Source organism: Silene latifolia, chromosome Y, assembly GCF_048544455.1.
Source record: "Silene latifolia isolate original U9 population chromosome Y, ASM4854445v1, whole genome shotgun sequence".
In the NCBI taxonomy this organism is placed as follows: domain Eukaryota; kingdom Viridiplantae; phylum Streptophyta; class Magnoliopsida; order Caryophyllales; family Caryophyllaceae; genus Silene; species Silene latifolia.
Genome location: NC_133538.1, coordinates 193,312,892 through 193,331,939, shown reverse-complemented (window position 1 = coordinate 193,331,939; position 19,048 = coordinate 193,312,892). Strand labels below are relative to the sequence as shown.

Genomic DNA, 19,048 nt, shown 5'->3' with positions numbered 1-19,048 from the left:
ATGATAGATAAATCCGGTCAATCAGTTATTCTCCAGATCGAGGAAACCACTCTCGATATGATCACTTGCAAGTACGACCTGAAAGACACCTTGCATTGAGTGGGAGATGGTAATAGGACAAGAGAATTGGTGACGCACACTTGTCGAGGACAAGTGGGAGATTGTTGGAATATGTGTCCTCCGACAATAATGCGATCACGATTGTTGATCATGATGATCACATATTTAAATCTCATTGTAAAGAATACAATTGGGAAGTAATTTTCTTGTCAACTGGTCAACATATATCGGTAATGATTGGTGACTAGAGTTTGACATTCTTTCGTGCGATGGTGGTGATCGATTGACCCCTAGGTCATACCTATAGGGCAACACTCTTAATTGATCATTTAATTAATCGTATAACGTTACGAGTTAATTAAATTACTTGAAAATTGACGGACGATTTTGGAAGTAAAATTTACGTATCACATTGAAATTTGATTAAATGAGATACGGTCTGAGTAATCGAATTGTATCATTGCTCAGATGAAATTATTGTTTAAGGAAACAATTAAATTGAATGAATTATTATAAATACAATTTATTGTGATTTATAATTGGAGAAATATTTTGGTACAAGTAATTATGAATTACTAAGTTGATTTTTGTATATGACGTATTTTTATTAATACGTTGATTTTTAACATGTTAAAAATACATAACAAATTTATGTAACATATGACATGTGACATAAGACAAATTGACAAAAATAAAATGGACTCCATTTTATGAAAGTGCCGAAATTAGGAGGAGGTTTAGGCTAAATATTGTGTTGTTTAAATTAGTGGAAAACACAATCATTTGCTTTATAGACTAGCCTTGCAACCTATTGCTTATTGTAAAGAACAACACAAGCATGCATTGGCTCCCCTAAATCCCCCCCTTCCACCCGGTTTTTGAGATGGAAAAACCATTATGGTTTTTCATCTTATTTACCTAATAACATACTAAATGTTGTAGTGTATCATTCATTCTTTACTCATCCAAAATAAGAATTCTAGAGAGACAAAAAGCTCTCTTCTTCTTCTCTCCCAAAACCGAAAATATTAAGTGTTTTATAATATTTTTGGGTCATTTTTCTACAAGATTAATATTGTACTAGTAACTATAATATTAATTTTAATTAAGAGAAAGCTTTGGGTATAAATCCTTGGGAGAGATCCTTAACTTGGGTCTTAGTTCATCCAAAAGGGAAAGCTCAAGAACAAGAGAGAAAGGTGATCTCTCTTGTGCCCATTAAACCGAAAATCACAATGTAAGAACCATGTTTCTTCCTTATTTTGTTTTAATGTTTGCATGCATAAGATCAATCATTAATTTTATGACAAATTAAATTATAACATATATGAATATGTAAGTATATAGATCTACTTTTCCTTCAAATAAACCGGTCTCATTGTTATTTAAGCTGAAGAGTGTGGTCTCCTTGTGGAATATGTAATATCAAACTGCATAAGTGTGACATTAGTTTCTTAGCTTTTGCGCGTTCATATGATTAAGTACATGAGGAAAGGCGGTTCTTTTTGTTCAAATATGTCATACATTACCCAGTTTTTGTTAGCCCGTTTGAACCATGTAGCCATTTTATATCCTATTTCTTAGCTATATTCCAGAATTTGCCTACCTTTTTCGGGACAGTCGCAGTTGCTTGAGTCCTTACTATTATAGCTACTTTAGTTGGGTTGGGACTTTTATTGTCATGTGGGTAGTAGCTATATTTTTGTAGCAATTGTGCGACCTCCTATGTTGAAAAAGAGAAATATTATGAAGCAAAGAAAAAAAAAGAAAAAAAAACAAAGAGAAAAAAAAAGTTTCGAAAAAAAAAAGAAGAAGAAAAAGAAGAAGAAAAAAAAAGAAAATAAAAGAAATAGAAAAGAAGAAAATTGCTTGCTTCATTGAGTTTTGTTAGGAGGTCGAGAGTGGTAATTACTGGAGTCTAATGCACATTTGGAGAGCCTTTTCATTTCTCTCATATGTTGTCAAAGTTGAGATAATTTCTCCAGTTGGATGATTGTTTTATTTCTTATTAGATTTGGCTATTAGTCTAGTGCTGCGACTACCGTCTGAGCCTCACATACTCATACGTGCTTTTGCACAAGCCACTTCTATACCTATGCCACTTTACCACCATTTTGTCCTTGATACATGTACTTGGTCTGTTTTGTGAATGCGTACTAGTTGGAGAATCTCTTATCACATTAGATTGCATGCATATTTCATAAGTTGAGTGAGAGTCTTTATTCTTTCTATCTTACATATATCTCACCCCTTATGAGTGCATGAGTGAAACCGCGAGAATCCAACAAAATTGTCTTGCAAGGTTGAAAAGCATTTGGCTGAGTCTCGGTATCATGTCACATCTTGAGTAAGAGCTGCGTTAGTCTATTACCCGTGCTTTTAAATTTGTTTTATTGGCACAACTTTGGTCATTACTTTGTTATAGATGTGGACAGCTGGGATTTGTATGTGCCTAGACATTTGCTCTGAGCTATTTATTCACCATATGTTTGCTGTTCTTTGTTTGGCCTGACTGCTTTGCTTGAGGACAAGCAAAAGTTTGGTTTGGGGGAGTTTGATGTATCACTTTTATATATACTTTTATAGCTCCCTTTATACCATTTTACATACCGTTTTCGTGCCTTTATATCATTTATATGCCTTATTTCAATGAATTGTCGATACTGCCGCTATTTTGTGTTTTGATCCAGAAATGACTCGTTATGAGTATGATCAAGCTAAGATTAGTGTGGCGGAGACGGCATAGTAGAATACACGAAGCATGGCACGAGGAACGAGGAAGCACGAAGGCTAGAAGTGAAAGAAAGGAGGAAGCCGTCTGTGAAGCAGGATCCTCGATCGAGTCAGGGAGGACTCGATCGAGCAACTGTCCTCGATCGAGTCACTTCTGGCTCGATCGAGGAACCTTTGTGGCGGATTATTTTCCGAATTTTCCAAAAACGATTATCTTTTGTTATAAATTAGAAACTCGTACTTTATGTTAGGTTACGTTATTATTCACCTTCATACTGTTGAATACTCTCTTAGAACCCTAATCTTTCCTTGCTACGGTACTAATCTTTCCTTAATAATTAATCATTCATTGTTTTATGTTAATTGATCATTGTTAGTTCATGTTTTTAATTTTGTCTTCAATCTTAATTATTGTTGTTGTTATTATCATCATGAGTAGCTAATTCTCTCATCTAGGATGAAGGGGATCTTGGTTAATTAAAAGGGAAAATTGATTAATTGCTAGTGATATCGCATAAGTTGTTGTTTGATTATTGTCCTTCTTCTAGTTAATTGACTTAAGGCCTGAGTTATTAATTAGTGTAGCGAATTAATCCTTTCGCCGACCGGGTTAGAATTAATATAGGCTGCGATAATCAAATAGTTTGTATCTAATTATAGCGACCGCATGTTGAAATCGATCTAAAGGGCATAATTGAGTCGACCGATCTTATGACCTTAAACAGCTTGATAGATCTAGCAATTGATTAATAATCCCCAAATAATTGACCTAGTGAACCGGAAATCCTAGACCTTTCATATTATTGTTTAAACCTCCTTTTAATTACTTGAAACTAGTTGATTAGATAAATAAAAAAAAAAAAAAACCTAGAAAACGGTTACCTTTAGACAATTTAAATATTTACAGACTTAGCTTTTACCGCCTCCCTGTGGATTCGATACATGTCTTACTGCTAGCTATTCTTGTTAGTCCTGAGATAGTTTTACTTTGATTTGGTGATACGACTTTAGCCACATCAGATAGCCAAGCCATCACCAACATCACCGTTAAGTATAGGTTTCCAATACCTAGACTTGAAGATATCTTGGATGAGCTTAGTGGAGCTCAAGTGTTCTCAAAGATCGATTTAAGACAGGGCTACCATCAAGTTAGAATCAAAGAAGGAGACGAGTGGAAAACAGCCTTCAAAACCAAGCATGGCTTATATAAGTGGCTTGTCATGCCATTTGGTCTCTCTAATGCACCAAGTACTTTCATGAGGTTGATGATCGAGGTCCTTAGACCTTATTTGGCCGATTTGTGGTGGTATATTTCGATGATATTCTGATTTTTAGTCCATTCAAAGAAGAGCATCTCAAGCATCTACAAGTGTTGTTTGAAACACTTAGGGAGCACAAGCTTTATGGAAAGTTGGAGAAATGTTCATTCATGCAAAAGGAAGTCCAATTCTTGGGTTTTTTCATTAGTGATCAAGTAATTCTAGTGGATCAAGAGAAGGTCAAGGCTATTCAATCTTGGCCAAGACGAGCACCATCACCGAAGTAAGGAGTTTCCATGGCTTAGCTTCCTTTTATAGGATGTTCATCAAAGATTTTAGCACCATTATGGCTCCTATTACCGAGTGTATGAAGAAAGGGAAGTTCTATTGGAATGATAGGGCCGAATCAGCCTTCAACAAAGTCAAGGCCTTAATGTGTGAGTCTCCTATTCTTGCATTACCCAATTTCAACAAGTTATTTGAAGTCGAGTGCGATGCTAGCGGAGTTGGAGTTGGGGTCGTGCTACTTCAAGACCATAAACCAGTAGCATACTTTAGTGAGAAGCTCAATGGTTCCAAGCTCAATTACTCAACTTATGATAAGGAATTCTGTGTCATTATTCGAGCTTTGAATCATTGGAGTCACTACTTGAAGCCAAAGCCATTTGTTTTGCATTCCGATCATGAAGCTCTCAAGTATATCAATCGCCAACACAAGCTCAATCATAGGCATGCTAAATGGGTGGAATTCTTACAATCATTCAATTTTTCAATAAAGTACATTGAGGGCAAGAACAATGTGGTGGTCGATGCTCTTTCAAGAAGGTTAACCATGTTGAGTTTTATAGAACAAAGAGTACTAGGGTTTGAACACATGAAGGATTTGTACATTGAAGATCCGGATTTCAAAGATGAGTGGCAAATGCTACAAGAGGGCCGAGAATGTGAGGAGGGCAGAAGGAGTAAGTATTCGAGTCAAGAAGGGTTCTTGTTCTTCGGTAATCGATTGTGCATACCTAAGGGACCTTATAGAAACATGTTGGTCAAAGAAGTTCACTCAAATGGCCTTGCCGGTCATTTTGGCATCCAAAAGACATATGATATTCTCCAAGAGCAATTCTTTTGGCCAAAAATGCTTGGGGATGTCCAAAGTGTGATCAAGAGGTGTGCTCCTTGTCATCAAGCCAAGTCTTCCTTCCAAAAGGGTCCCTATACACCCTTACCCGTCCCAAATCAGCCATGGGAGGATGTTAGCATGGATTTCATTGTGGCCTTGCTAAGGACACAATGAGGCAAGGACTCCATCATGGTCGTGGTTGATCGATTTAGCAAAATGGCTCATTTCATTGCTTGCAAAAAGACCGAGGATGCTTCAAGTGTTGCTAATTTATATTTAAAGGAAGTGGTCAAGCTCCATGGTGTACCCAAATCAATAGTTTCTGATCGGGATACTAAGTTTATGAGTCACTTTTGGAGGTCCTTATGGAAGTTGCTCAAAACAAGGCTTCTTTTTAACACCTCCCATCATCCTCAAACCGATGGTCAAACCGAGGTTACTAACAAGACCTTGGGCAGAATCTTAAGGGCCACGGTGTGCAAGTATTTGAAGGATTGGGATCTCAAACTATCACAAGCTGAGTTTGCATTTAATCGAGCTCCTTCATCAAGCACCGGGAAATCTCCATTCGAGGTGGTTTATGGCATTAATCCACTTATGCCTACTGATTTAGCACCTATTAAGAGGACTTCCATCGACTATGATGCCAAGAAAAGGGTCGAACAAATGCTCCAAATCCCTGCCCAAGTGAAGAAGCAAATTGAGAAAACAAACGAAGGGTATATGAACCTGATATGTTCATTTTATATATACTTTTACCCCTCATTTTAGCTCGGTTTCTATTATTTATCATATTTTAATTAGTATATATATTTGAGCTAATCTTGTGTTCTAGGTGTATTGTTGTGTTTGTTACGGTTTTGTAGGAATCTAAGCATTTAGAGGCTTTTTCCTATGATTTTGTACACCAAGTTCACTAAGCTAAACAAGACCAAATATTGGACTAAGTGTGTGAAGTTGCTTGAGTTTTGCATGAAGATTTAGTGGATTGAAGTAAGGAATTACAAATGAAGCCAAATGTAAAGTCAACCCCAAAATGAAGGTCCATATTAAGGTGCAAGCATTGGATGCCAAGAAAGCTTAGGATGCTAGGAATTTAGAGCATTACCGGGTGATTAAAGAGCATTAAAACACGAGCATAGAGATTCCTCACGTAATTAATCAAGGAATTAAGGTAATTAATCAGGAAACACACGACCCCGATCGGGGCCGCCCAATCCCGATCGGGGCCATATGCTCATTGATTTCTTACATTTTGCTCTTCCTCTCCTATAAATAGGAGAGGTATTCCAAGACTTTAGGCATCTCATTTTTCACGTCTAAGTTTACTTACAATAGCCTCAAGCATTATATTTTCTCTCATTAGTTTTCTCATTTTAATTTACAAGTTGTTAAGCATTCCATTAGTTAATATTTCAACATTTGTACTACAAACTATTGTTCAAGCATTTGATATTCAAACATTTGGTTATTGCTATTTGTTCTTCCATATAAGTTCTCTTCCCTTAAGGTATTTCTAATTCTAAGTTTGCAATTTCACATTACTAATTTAGTTACCACATAATTTATAATTAAGTACTTCATTTTACATTAGCATTATTCCTTTTACATGTTATATCATCTAATCCATATAAATCATACAACCATGTTTAGCATTTCTTATAATTTAGTTTGCAATTTACATTTTAGTATGAGTAGCTAAATTTCCTAGTCTAAAGGCTAGGGGAGCCATGCAAAATCAAATATATAACATGTTTAATAGGTTGATAATAATATTGTTCAATTATTTTCACCACATGTTTGTATTGTTACGTTTAATCTTTGGTTATCGGCCGTAATCGTAGATTAAGTTTGTTCATTCGTTCTAAAGTCGAGAGGCGCGGAATTGAATTAGACTAAGCATGTGTGATAGGACGACCTAGTCATGGACGAGAGTTTCTCTAGGACCCGGTCTAAGGTTGATACTAATGCCGTAAGGTGGGTATCTCTAAGCCTAATCAATTGAAAAAATTATTAGTGCTGAATTTACCATGTTCATATGTTCGCCTTTGCATGAGTGACCCGAACCCTTTAGACTCTCTTTTATTATATAATTTACATCATAATTTTTATTAATCATCAACCAAACAAACCAAATCCAAATCAAAGTCGACCTTGATAAAAATCTACCCATAGCAATTCACGACGTAATTCTCGTTTCCTTGTGTTCGACCCCTATTACTACATTAATTTGTGTCTAGGGAAATTGTCTTTGCATAGGTACGTGATAAGCCTATCAGAACCGTGTCAAGAAACCGAGTCATCCAAAGCGCTTTGAACCCGGAGACCTTGTTTGGGTTCAGAGTAATGAGAGGTTCCCACAAAAGAGGAAAAACAAACTCATGCCTAGGGCCGATGGTCCTTTCGAAGTTGTGGAAAGAATTGGTCTGAGTGCTTACAAAATAAATCTTCCGAGTGAGTATGGTGTGCATGGAACCTTCAACATTGGTGACTTGATTCCGTTTTATGAAGACCTCAAGGGTGAAGATGTCGAGGATTTGAGGGCAAATCCTTTTCAAGAAGGGGAGGTTGAAACGGGAGAGGAGACCGAGCTAGGCCACGGATTGGGACCTTCATCCAATTTGAGGTCTAACTCAAATTCCGTCTAAGAAGACATGGTAATTTTTGTCACGCCTCAATTCTATAATGAATTTTGAGACTTTTTGCCTAGGGACTTTTATTTAAATAAGGATCCGAGCTGAGATGATTTCACAAGATAAAACCGAGTAACGAGTTTATCGGTTTTCAACAATCGAGCTTAGTTTGCCTCCAATCGGTCCCATCCTTTTTATTAAACAAATGAAGACAATCCTAGGACAAAATCAGCTGCTTAGACCATCCAAATCAGTCCTAGGAGGATGTTTTATTATTTTTCAAATGAGCTCAAATGTCACTTTCAAGGAAGGTCCAAAATGTCATTTTCATTCTTACAATTGTGTAAGAGCTTTGGGGGCTGCTCTCAATGGACTACATCAGGTGGAATATTGACTAAGGAAGCTCCAATTGTGTGTTTTCTAGGTAGCTCTTATATCCCTATTGTTGTAAGACCTTGAGAAGACCATTTGGATTGTTCTTGTTGGGATGAGGCTCACGGCTGCCTAGGAGGGATTTTCAGCATCTTTTTCTTATTTTCTTACTTGTTTAATGCTAGCCATTGGATGTAAAATAAGTGGTTAAGATTAGAAGGCTTGGTACTATATAAACCAAAGCCCTTGGTTGTAAGATTTCAGATTTGGTTAAGTTAAAAACCAAGTAAGAAACATGAGTTTTCTTCATTAAAATCTCTTCTTTGCTTTGTGCTTGAAGAGCTCCTTTGCTTTGTGCTTGGAGTTGATAGTTTACTTGCTTGTGTGCTTTAAACTATCGAGTCTATTCCTATTGCTTTGTGTTCGAGTCTAGACATATCAACCAATCGTCCCTCAAGGACACGCCTAAAACTTCAGTTTGTTTCATGCAAACTTAGGCTCATTTCCTTAGTTTTCCACTTAAATTATCGAGTTAGGAGTTACACTCCAAAGAGAAACGAGCCAAGGTTACCCGAGAAGCCACGGTTTTGACCCCGTCACGCAAAACGAGGCCAAACTTAAAATTCGTCTAAGAACTCGTGTCAAAAAACGCTACTACTCAATTCTAGGGAGAATTTGGAGTATTTTTGTTTAGGGACACTTGCCTAGTAGAGCCACCAATCATGAATCAAAATGTAACAAAATCGAGTGATAATGACATCTACACGGTTTGTGAGGCTTTGCAAGGGTCACTTTCAACCTTCCTCTTTTGCCCAAACAAGTTCTAAAGACACCTTTGGAAGGCTACCAAGAGCATGTGCCGGTTTTGTGAGCTTCCAAGAGGTCCATTGTAGTCATAAATAAGTCAATAGAACAAACCAAAGGAAGGTTGTACTTTTATGCTTTTTACTTTATGTCATTTTCTTGTGTAAGAGTGTGTAAGTCATGTAAGGCCTAGAGAGCCGTTTTCCTTTTTGTTTTTTCAGCTCATTTGTGAGCCTTTGATCTTAGTTAACTTTTGAGGGTCAAGATCGTATGGCTTGTAGTATAAAAGCCAAGGTTTGGACATGAAAAATTCAGATTTTGAATGACAATTAAACCCAAAGTTGAAACCGAGTTTTCTTCTAACTATATTCATTGCTTAGTGCTTGAATAGCCCTCTTTGCTTAGTGCTTAATGTTGGACGAGTCCTTTACTTAGTGTTGGGATTAGTCTTAGTTTTAATCTAGTGCTTCGTGTTCGGATTAAAACATATCTTGTTCATTTCACGTCATTCAAACGGTATTTGTCAAGTGCAAAGCCGAGCTTAAGTGATTTGTTTTCTTTTAATTTTCAGTAAGAATTGAACACTCATTTCGACTGTTTAATTCCTCCCTTTTTCTGTCCAAAAATCGTGAGCCTTGAGGGATTATTTTCTTTAATTCGTCCAATCACACGGTTTTACTTCACATCTGTTCTGGAATCAGACTCACTGAAACTCTGCTTCATTGTTTTCACGCATAATAGAGAGAATCTGTTACATTTTGTGTTACGTACCTTCACCACAGAGACCATTATTGAAAATAGTAGAAAAGTAAATTAAACAGATTTGAAACCAAAAAGAAAAATTAACACTTGTGGACAGATCAAGAAAGAATAATGAGATGAATGAATTGCTACAAAAATGTTGCTCCTAAAGTAGAAAAATAAAATTGCAGATACTTCCTGCAATAAATAACCTAATGTACAACTTCCACCCTGCCTGTAATTAAGAATCCACATCTTCAACATCAATCAAGAATCCAAGCTCCTCTTCTGTATGATCCCTCGTGTAAAGTATTCCTGAAAGTTTACAACAAGCAAGTCATGAGTCACGCAAAATGTCGACTCTTGTTGTCTTCATACATATCCATCACAAAAGAGAGGGTAAAACTGAAATCACATAATAGTTCCATAGCAACAAATGCTAGATTTCACAGATCAATCTAAATCATTGTTTACCTTCCAAGTTCACTTTATTAGATAATCCCTGAAAGCCTAAAAATGCTCAAACTCAAAAAAGATAGTCTCTATTGATTGCTAGTGACCTACTTCAAAAAAAAATGTAAATGTTGCAGATTATACACATTACTTGAAACACGATTTGCAGAACCATGGATATATATATATGGCAAAGCAAAATGCTTAATTATATCTGTGGTTTTGAGGAATCGATCTAGTTTCTACCTTCATTCAATTCGAAACCACTTGCACAATAAGGTCCTTACATGTCATTTACTTGAAAAATGTTACCACTTACCAGATGTGGAATTTCCGGGGTGTTGCTTTGTGAAACCCGTGCAACCAAATTTATTATTTTCTCAAGAATGGCTTTTGGCAAACAAGAAGCCGCTGATCGCTCCCATTCTGAGGATCAATCACCCTTGCTTCCCACCTAATCTGAGCAGCATGTGTCCGTGCCATCTCTATTGCCCCAACATTATCAGAAAGGACTACCCAACCCTAGAATGAAATACATGGGTTGTAAAAGATACAATTTGTGTCACATAAAATAAGTTCTCATAAATGTCAATATGTGAATGTGTCAAAAATTTAGACGAACAAAGATAAACTTATAGCTATAGTTCACACTGTTGCCATATTAACTAAGGGTAAGATTATTTGGTAGTCTTCAGACAAGACTCACTCAAGACTACCAATAATCTACCTAAGTCTTAACAAAGTCTTAAGTAGAGTCTTGGAAATACAAGACTCAACTTAAGACTTTGGGTGAGTCTTGACTCCATTTTCAAAGAAATTATCCAATGAGTGGATCCCATGCCTCATTTTTTTTTGTTCTTTTTGTTCTTTTTTAAATTTGTAAAAAGAAGTGAAATGGAAAAGTAGAGTATGAGGTGAGTCTCACTGATAATGTATACAGTCTGAGTCTGAGGTGAGTCTGAGCGATATAAAAATAATAAAAGTTAGTGGAAAGCTGATGTGGCAAAGTTGTACGACTTTGGCGAGTCTGACTGATAATCTTACCCTAAGTATTATATTCTGAATTTGCAATCCTTTCAAATTTCTGTATTCTTGGAGTGAAACCTCTAACTCGACAATTTAAGCGAAAAACTAAAGTAACGAGCCTAAGTTTGCATGAAACAAACTGGTTGTTTAGGCGTGTCCTTAGAGGACGGTTTGGTGATATGACTAGACCCGATCACAAAGCAATAAGACTAGTTTCGTTAATTCAAAGCACACAAGCAAATGAATTACCAACCCCAAACACAAAGCAATTGAGCTCTTCAAACACAAAGCAAAGAAGAGATTTTTTTTGAAGAAAACACTTGGTTTATTTCTTTCTTTTAACTTCATCAAATCTGAATTTTACACTGGGAACTTGGCTTATATATAGCCCAAGTCCTTGTAATCCTAACCATCCAATTTACATCTAAGGATTAGCAAAAGATAAGCAATAAACAAGGGGAAAAAAAAAAAAAAAAAAAAAAAGGACAACAGCCCTAGGCGCTGTGTGCCTCTAACAACAAGAACAATCCAAATGTTCTTCTCTAGGTCTTACATAAGTCTTACAACAATAGAGACATAAGAGCTACCTAGAGAACACAAAATTGGAGCCTTCTTTGGTGAAGATTCCAGCTGAAATAATCCCTTGAGAGCAACCCCCAAAGCCCTTACACAAGCCTTACACAAATGGTGAAGATTCCAGCTGAAATAATCCCTTGAGAGCAACCCCCAAAGCCCTTACACAAGCCTTACACAAATGTAAGAGTGAAAGCGACATTTGGACCTTCCTTGAAAGCGACATTTGATCTTCATTTAAAAATGATAAAACAGCCTCCTTGGACTGTTTTGGCCGGCCAAAGGTTTATTATTTTATCCTAGGATTGTCTTGATTTATTTACTAGAAAAGATAGGACCATTTGGAAGCGAACTAAGGTCGATTGTTGAAAACCGATAAACTTGTTACTCGGTTTTGTCTTGTGATTTCATCTTAGCTCGGATCCTTATTTAAATAAAAGTCCGTAGGCAAAAAGTCTCAAAATTCATTATAGAATTGAGACGTGGCAAAAATTACCATGTCTTCTTAGACGGAATTTGAGTTAGACCTCAAATTGGACGAAGGACCCAATCCGTGGCCTAGCTCGGTTTCCTCTCCCTTTTCAATTCTACTCCAAAAGAAGATAAAGACACAAAAGGAAAAGGAACAAGAAGGAAAGTAAACAGCCAAATCCAAATGAACAGCAAAAGAGAGATATAAAAAAGCATATGGAAGAAGCACTATAATAAGAATACATGGCAAGTGACTCTAAATAGAACCAAAAGCAAAGACTCTATTGGTCTGTAAATCTTACCTCTGGCCTTAGAATTCTATCCATCTCAAAAAATAAATCCATCATTCTACATTTTTCTGAACTGAGATGAGAAAGAAGCCCATTGGCATGAAGCATGTCATAAGTCCGAGGATAAGTGGGAAAAGGTTCACACCTGCAATTAGAAGATTGGCAACAGTGAGGATTCCCCCTTTTTACAGAATGAAAGTGAAACGTGTCTATTCAGGATATCTATTTGAAATCAAATAATAGAAGAGTGGCGTCTAACTATGGTATACAATCCAGGAATCCAGGATACCATAAGTCCATAACACCATAACAAAAACAAAAGTAACTCAATTCTGCTACAAAACTGGATGGAGAAGAAATCAACTTCAGGATCTTCCCACCTTAGACTTTAGGCTATTATATCCATGTTCAATCAAGAGTAGGCAATGCAACCACCTATTTGATAAATATATTATAAGAAGTTTTAGTTTGGACTTATGATGACTGCATGTACACTTGTCTCATGCATAATTACTTACAATGACTCTCGCGCACACATACTCCGTGAAGAAAAACAGATGTTATGGAAAAATTACACTTGCTTTGGCATGAAACCTTACCAGTCATGAAGAACACCAGCAAAACCTTGATCTAGTATCAGGGGAAGCGTGTTGCCAGTCCCGACAGGAACTACATTCATAACCCACGTTGATTTCTTTACCTCCAAAAGAGCGGCACTAAAACCACCATAATGAGCATTCATGTCCATAACATTGCGTACCATGTTATATGGAGGCAATGGATCTTCATCACCTGGCCGTTTTGGATGGTCAGAAAATATCAAGGGAGTAAGCAATGACCAATAATTTCTAATTGCTGATTTCCAATTATCCCTGTCTTCATAAAAGTCCCAAGATTGAACATCTGGAGAATGAAAAATGAAAAGCATAAGCAACAAAGCCACCAGCTCTGCCTTACAGCTATATAGAAATCCATGTGACACAATGAGGAAAAACTAAAGAACACCGAAACAATACTTTCCATGAAGTTCAAGCTCATGAGAGGTAAGCCGAGAGCTATTTGACCTATTGTGAATAGAAATCCATCTTTTATTATTCGCTCCAGTGATGCAGCTGACGAGGGGGCGATAATATGGTTTGCTTTCATTCTCATCCTGACAAAGAGGCAGCCCCTTCTTCCTATAACACAAGAAAATAAGACTGAAACCTTTAGATAAATACCAAGGAGTACTCTGTATCATCAATTTATCGTGCACAATGATAAGTGAAGGAGTTTATGTCACAGTATGAAGGACAAATTCAAATAAATCAAAATTAACAAGTACTCCCTCCGTCCCAGTCATTTGTTGTCCTTTGGTTTTGGCACAGAAATCAAGGAAAGAGGAGAGGGTCAATTACTAAATGACATGCGGACCAAATTGAGTGTAATGACCAAATTGTTCATCAAATGCATTCCTAAAATAGAAAGGACAACAATTGACTGAGACACCCCAAAATGGAATAGGACAACAAATGACCAGGACAGAGGGAGTAATCCGCAATCAATAAGGTTTCTGAAGCTGTTTTTCTTACCTTGCTGCATAGCAATTTGCATCAGCAGTCTTCTGCCATACAAGAGTTTCATCTTGTTGATCAAGAAGACTCCAGCAAATTTTTTGCGTAAAATCTTCAACTGGTGTCAACATGTTCCCTTTCTTTGTTGCCAACAAGCTCCCTTTAGGCTTTATCATAGGAGAAGTAAGCACAAAGTAACCTCCAGGCTTGAGTACCCGATCGACTTCAATAATAAACATCCCATCTGTATCAGAAAGCCATTGTTGCAACTTACGTTAAAAAAAAATATAATAGTTGGGGAGACCATTTAACCAAGGTCAAATTTCCAATATACTGAGTGCATTTTATGCAAACAAGTCAAAAAAGTTATCTGTAGTACACAATTTTTTTTCCATCACGAAATTTTAGCACTGTTTTTTAAATATCTCAATAGCCCGTACGAATATACTATGGAGTATGTATCATACAAAAAGGAACCTCTTCGATTCATAAAGGGATATGTGGCGAAAAACTTAACATCTGAATTCTTTTCTTATCGTAAGGGGCAAGGGCAACCTGGAGTGGGGTCCCTGCTTGGTGATAGTTTTGTTGATATAAAAATTCACCTAATTTTCTACTAGCTACATAAGAGTGTGATATTAATGGGAGAGATTTTAAGGGGAACCCCCATGCACATTCACTCTCTTCTTCCCTCCCTTCCCCACCCCCCATCTCCCTCCCTTTCTAAGATCCTATTCAAATAACCCTAAATATATTAACAGCCGCGCTATTTCTGATTCAAAATGTCCGATATACTAACCGAACAGCAGAATTATCATGTACCCAATAAGTACATTAATAAATAGGAAAGCTATATGAGACTTCATTTATTCTGATTTAAGGTAAACAGAAAGCAATGATCAAGAGACTAGTCAAAATTCCTCACATCTTTCAAAACTTGAGCCTCATGACAGAGCACAGATACTGAATAACTACAAGTAAGACCTCTTTTAAGCAATTGTTTCCCTCACATCAGGTTCAATATAGAGAGGAACTCACCATTTCCCGCAAAGTGGAATAAGGTGAACAAATACAATACAATCATTTGTGCAATGTGATCAAATTACCTTTTCCATCCCAGTCAATACCACATTGAGCACAATGAATCATGTCAAAAGACAACGCTGGATATGGAAGTTGCCTGGAAATAAAATTGCCGATCATGGCAGGTAAACCTCTTTCCAGGGCTAACTGAGCCTGGCCACCTGTCAACTCATATGCCGCAATACACACAGGCATCACTTTTAGTGAGACTAAATGTGCTCCGAAACTTCCAAACCCACAGCCAATGTCGAGCATAGTTTGTACCTGTAATTGCAGTAGAAACATATCAGCTCACACAGCAGAAATTCCTGCACAGTTCTTGATAGAATTGAAGGAAAGCAGCAAAAAGCTTACACCAGCTTGAGGGAAGTCAAGATCACTGCCCAGGCCGATCATTTCAGCAAGTTGGTGAGAATAATCTTTAACGCCATCAAAGATCAGCCCATCATCATTGTGGAAAGCAATTTGGTTCTCTTCCAGTAACATCATCCTAGTAAGCATGGAAAGCAATTTAAGTGGTTCTCTTCCAGAAACAGCCTCTTTGTGTTGCTAACACAAGGGTAAGGCTGCGTACATCCGACCCCCCCTTACCCCGCAATTTGCGGGAGCCATTGAGGCACTGGGTAATGTTGTTGTTGGTGTATTCAAATGATTCACAAGAGCATCCAATAGTTCCAAAAAATGAGGTATACCTCTTCGTCATACTTCCAGAAGAAAGGAATTGGTCTTTAGTGATCTTGACATTTCCACTCCAAATCACGTCTCGACCAGCAGGCCACCTTAAGGGAATCTTATACTCCTTAGGAGCTCGAACCAAACAATGTTCTTCATCTCTCGACAATTCACAATGACGATCAAACTCCTCCCCATCTTTAAACCCCGCTAACAAGTTTGCACTCACATTATAACATGGCATATAATTCTCCCTCTCCTTTCCACAAAGGGGCAATTCTTTTTGCCTAGGATTAGTCCCTGAATTAAGAAACCTAAGGTCGAAATAATCTACCACAGCTTGCTCCTTCAACTTCCTATAATTGGTAAAAACATTGGGCAAGCGAGGGCCACTTAAGGGATCAAAATAATCGCTTGACGGTGATGAGGATGACGACCTTAAAAGAGCAACTAATGCAACGATACTAAGGAGGCAGAAAAGGAACCAATTATGCCGTATTTTATGGCCGAAAATTAGTGACAATTTATTAAACCAGTAGCTTCTCATGACCAATTTCTACCACTCCCTTTCTTCAGTTCGTCTGAAACAATTGAATTATCCCAAATCTCCAAGAATTGCGAAAATCATAACACCAACAATTTCCAGCTGCTGCAATGACAACAATTATAACAACTGATGATAATTAAAAGAACAATTAAGACAATTATAGAGGTAAAACAAAATTGATTTGGGAGAGATCAGAATATGAAATAGCACCGTTAAAACAGGTTTAGGGTTAGAGAGAACAAATTACGATTTCCGAATTATAGGATCCAATATTTGATGAATTTACTCTCAATGTTAAAATGTGCAACAACGAACAAACTAACTAATTAAATTAATTAATATTAATATTCGGGGAAGTAGCAAATAAAGCTTGACACCATGTGTATATTAGCCCCATTTCTTTCAACAAGTGCAAATTAACCCCACTACTTTGTCATATGGTGCATTTCAATCTAAATATTAAACTTTTGTAATATAAAAATATAAAAATGGAGCTAACATAATTAATGGATACTTTGGGTTATTTCATGAGAATAATCCATACTATACCCCCTCTTCTCAGAATAATCTATCATCGTGTTTAACTGATAATAATCTCATCTTTGACGTCATTTAACTCATAGTGAACTGAGCTCATAATTGACCTGTTAATAACGGTTTCCCAACAGGTCAATTTTTTTTTTCTGGTTTCTTCTTTATACTTTCTTCATCTTCATTCTCATGAAATAATCGATCTTATTGACCTTCATAACCAATCTTATAGACTTTCATAATTAATAATCATCATCTTCATTCCTATCGATCTCTAGAATAATCATCCTACTATTTTAATCATCAATAAACCCAAATAATCCCCCAAAACAATCGATTTTCCCACCATTCATTCCTTCCACTGCAATCAACAAATTCAAGATAAATCATGGGCATTAAAGCCAAAGAGAAGAACATGAACTACAACACTAGAACTTTCTGCGTCTAAAGAAAATTCATAGCAAGCATGTCATTCTTCTTTTATTCCCTCCCAAGGTTTCACAATAGTAGAGCGAAAATTAACAATAAACAATCATATCATCAATTGCACATAGAAAACTCTTCCACCTGCTATAGAAAACACTTAAAGGCTATAGAATTTGCAACGTACTCCAAACTCTATCTGAACAAACACCTCTAGATCAGAAGCAGGAAACTTCGAGAAATTTCAACAATACAATTCAAATAATACCATATTTAATCGATTTCAATCGATTTTAATTTCAACAAACTCAACCCATTTTTTGGAGGGGCGAACCCAGAAATCTTTTGAGTGAACCTAGATTTTTTGGTGGTGTTAAGGGAGGATGAAGTGTTCTTATACACTAAGGAAGAAGGTGGAAAATGGTAGTGTATAGTTGGTGTTAAGTATGAGTGAACCTATGCTTTGATGTTGAAGGGGATGAACACTTGATGTTGATATGAGTGAACCTATGTGTAGTAAGGAAGAACACATGTTGATATTGATGTGTAGTAAATGGTAGTGTATAGTTGGTGTTAAGGGAGGATGAAGTATGAAGAAGTACTAAGGAAGAAGGTGGAAAATAATACTGTATACGTTTTTGATTGTTGAAGGGGATGCAAATTTTAAGTGATGTTTAGAGTTTAAGAGGAAAAGTAACTGCGGTTTTACCGGTATCCCTTCCAAGGGAACAATATAAGGTAAATGATGTTAAATATGAGATTATTCTCAGTTAAACACTAGAATAGATTAATTTGAGAAGATGAGGCATAAGATGGATTATTCCCGTGAAATAACCCTATTATATAACCATTACTAAATTATTAAAACCCAATTTTACCCTTTTCTCGTCACCAGGCCTTTACCTGCCCCCTCGAACCATCACACCACCATCTTCACCACTTCAAACCACCACAAACCTCCTGAGTTTAATTCAAAAACATAATCAACCACCAAGAACTTTGCCTCTTTACCTTCAATCACCCTTACCACAACCCCATTTCCATTGAAACCGACCCAACCACACGAACCACCACCCCTCACCCCCGAAAACCTATAATCTGCCCAAAAATCCTCATCCCAATCATTGAAAACCTTCGCCAGAGTGGGTGGATTTGAGGGCGATGGGTGGCATGTGCGTAAGGTCGACGTAATGCGGGTTAGATGGTCTAGTGATGTATGTTGGTGTAGTTAGTTGATTGTGACTTGTGGTGTAATGGGCTGTGGAGGGTTGTTACAGGTGGTGGTGGTTGTGATTGTGGCATATAGTGGGAGAATGCAGTATGTAGAGTAAAGCATATTGAGAAGAGACTGTTAACGGTAGATGGGTCTATAAACTAATATAAAGGAGAAAAATCAAATTGGAAAAAGAAAAAAAAAAGTTGTAAATTGAATATCATTAAAAACAAAGAAAATGGCGGTAAGTTGCAACAAAAGCTAAAGTAGTGGGGTTAATTTGCACTTGTTGAAAGACATGGACTAATATACACATAGTGTCAAACGTATTTGGGTTTATTTGCTACTTCCCCGATATTAATATATAAAAGATAAAAGACAGACTGAGATACAGAAAGAAAGAAGAATGTATTCAGAGACAGTAGAGTAAAATTGGAAAATTCTGTTCATCTTATTCACTATCAAGCTAATCCATCGTCATCTTCATTTCTCTC

General features: G+C 36.9%; 1 protein-coding gene across 4 annotated transcripts; it reads right to left on the bottom strand.

Moving 5' to 3' along the window:
* Window positions 1-9,836: 9,836 nt before the first annotated feature.
* Window positions 9,837-17,997, bottom strand: LOC141626350 (putative methyltransferase PMT5). Of its 4 annotated transcripts, none has more exons than XM_074440212.1 (10): window positions 17,529-17,997; window positions 15,861-16,489; window positions 15,523-15,658; window positions 15,192-15,432; window positions 14,104-14,329; window positions 13,549-13,710; window positions 13,132-13,435; window positions 12,545-12,677; window positions 10,492-10,694; window positions 9,837-10,034 (listed from the first exon to the last, which is right to left on the bottom strand). In XM_074440212.1, the coding sequence occupies exons 2-7, from the start codon at window positions 16,385-16,387 to the stop codon at window positions 13,411-13,413; spliced, it is 1,317 nt and encodes a 438-aa protein (XP_074296313.1). In that variant the 5' UTR covers window positions 16,388-16,489; window positions 17,529-17,997; the 3' UTR covers window positions 9,837-10,034; window positions 10,492-10,694; window positions 12,545-12,677; window positions 13,132-13,410. The 4 variants fall into 4 exon arrangements, with proteins under 4 accessions (XP_074296313.1, XP_074296315.1, XP_074296314.1 ...); XM_074440214.1 differs by having other exon boundaries at window positions 15,861-16,486; window positions 17,529-17,988; XM_074440213.1 differs by lacking the exon at window positions 17,529-17,997 and adding an exon at window positions 16,598-16,692.
* Between the last annotated feature and the right edge of the window lie 1,051 nt (window positions 17,998-19,048).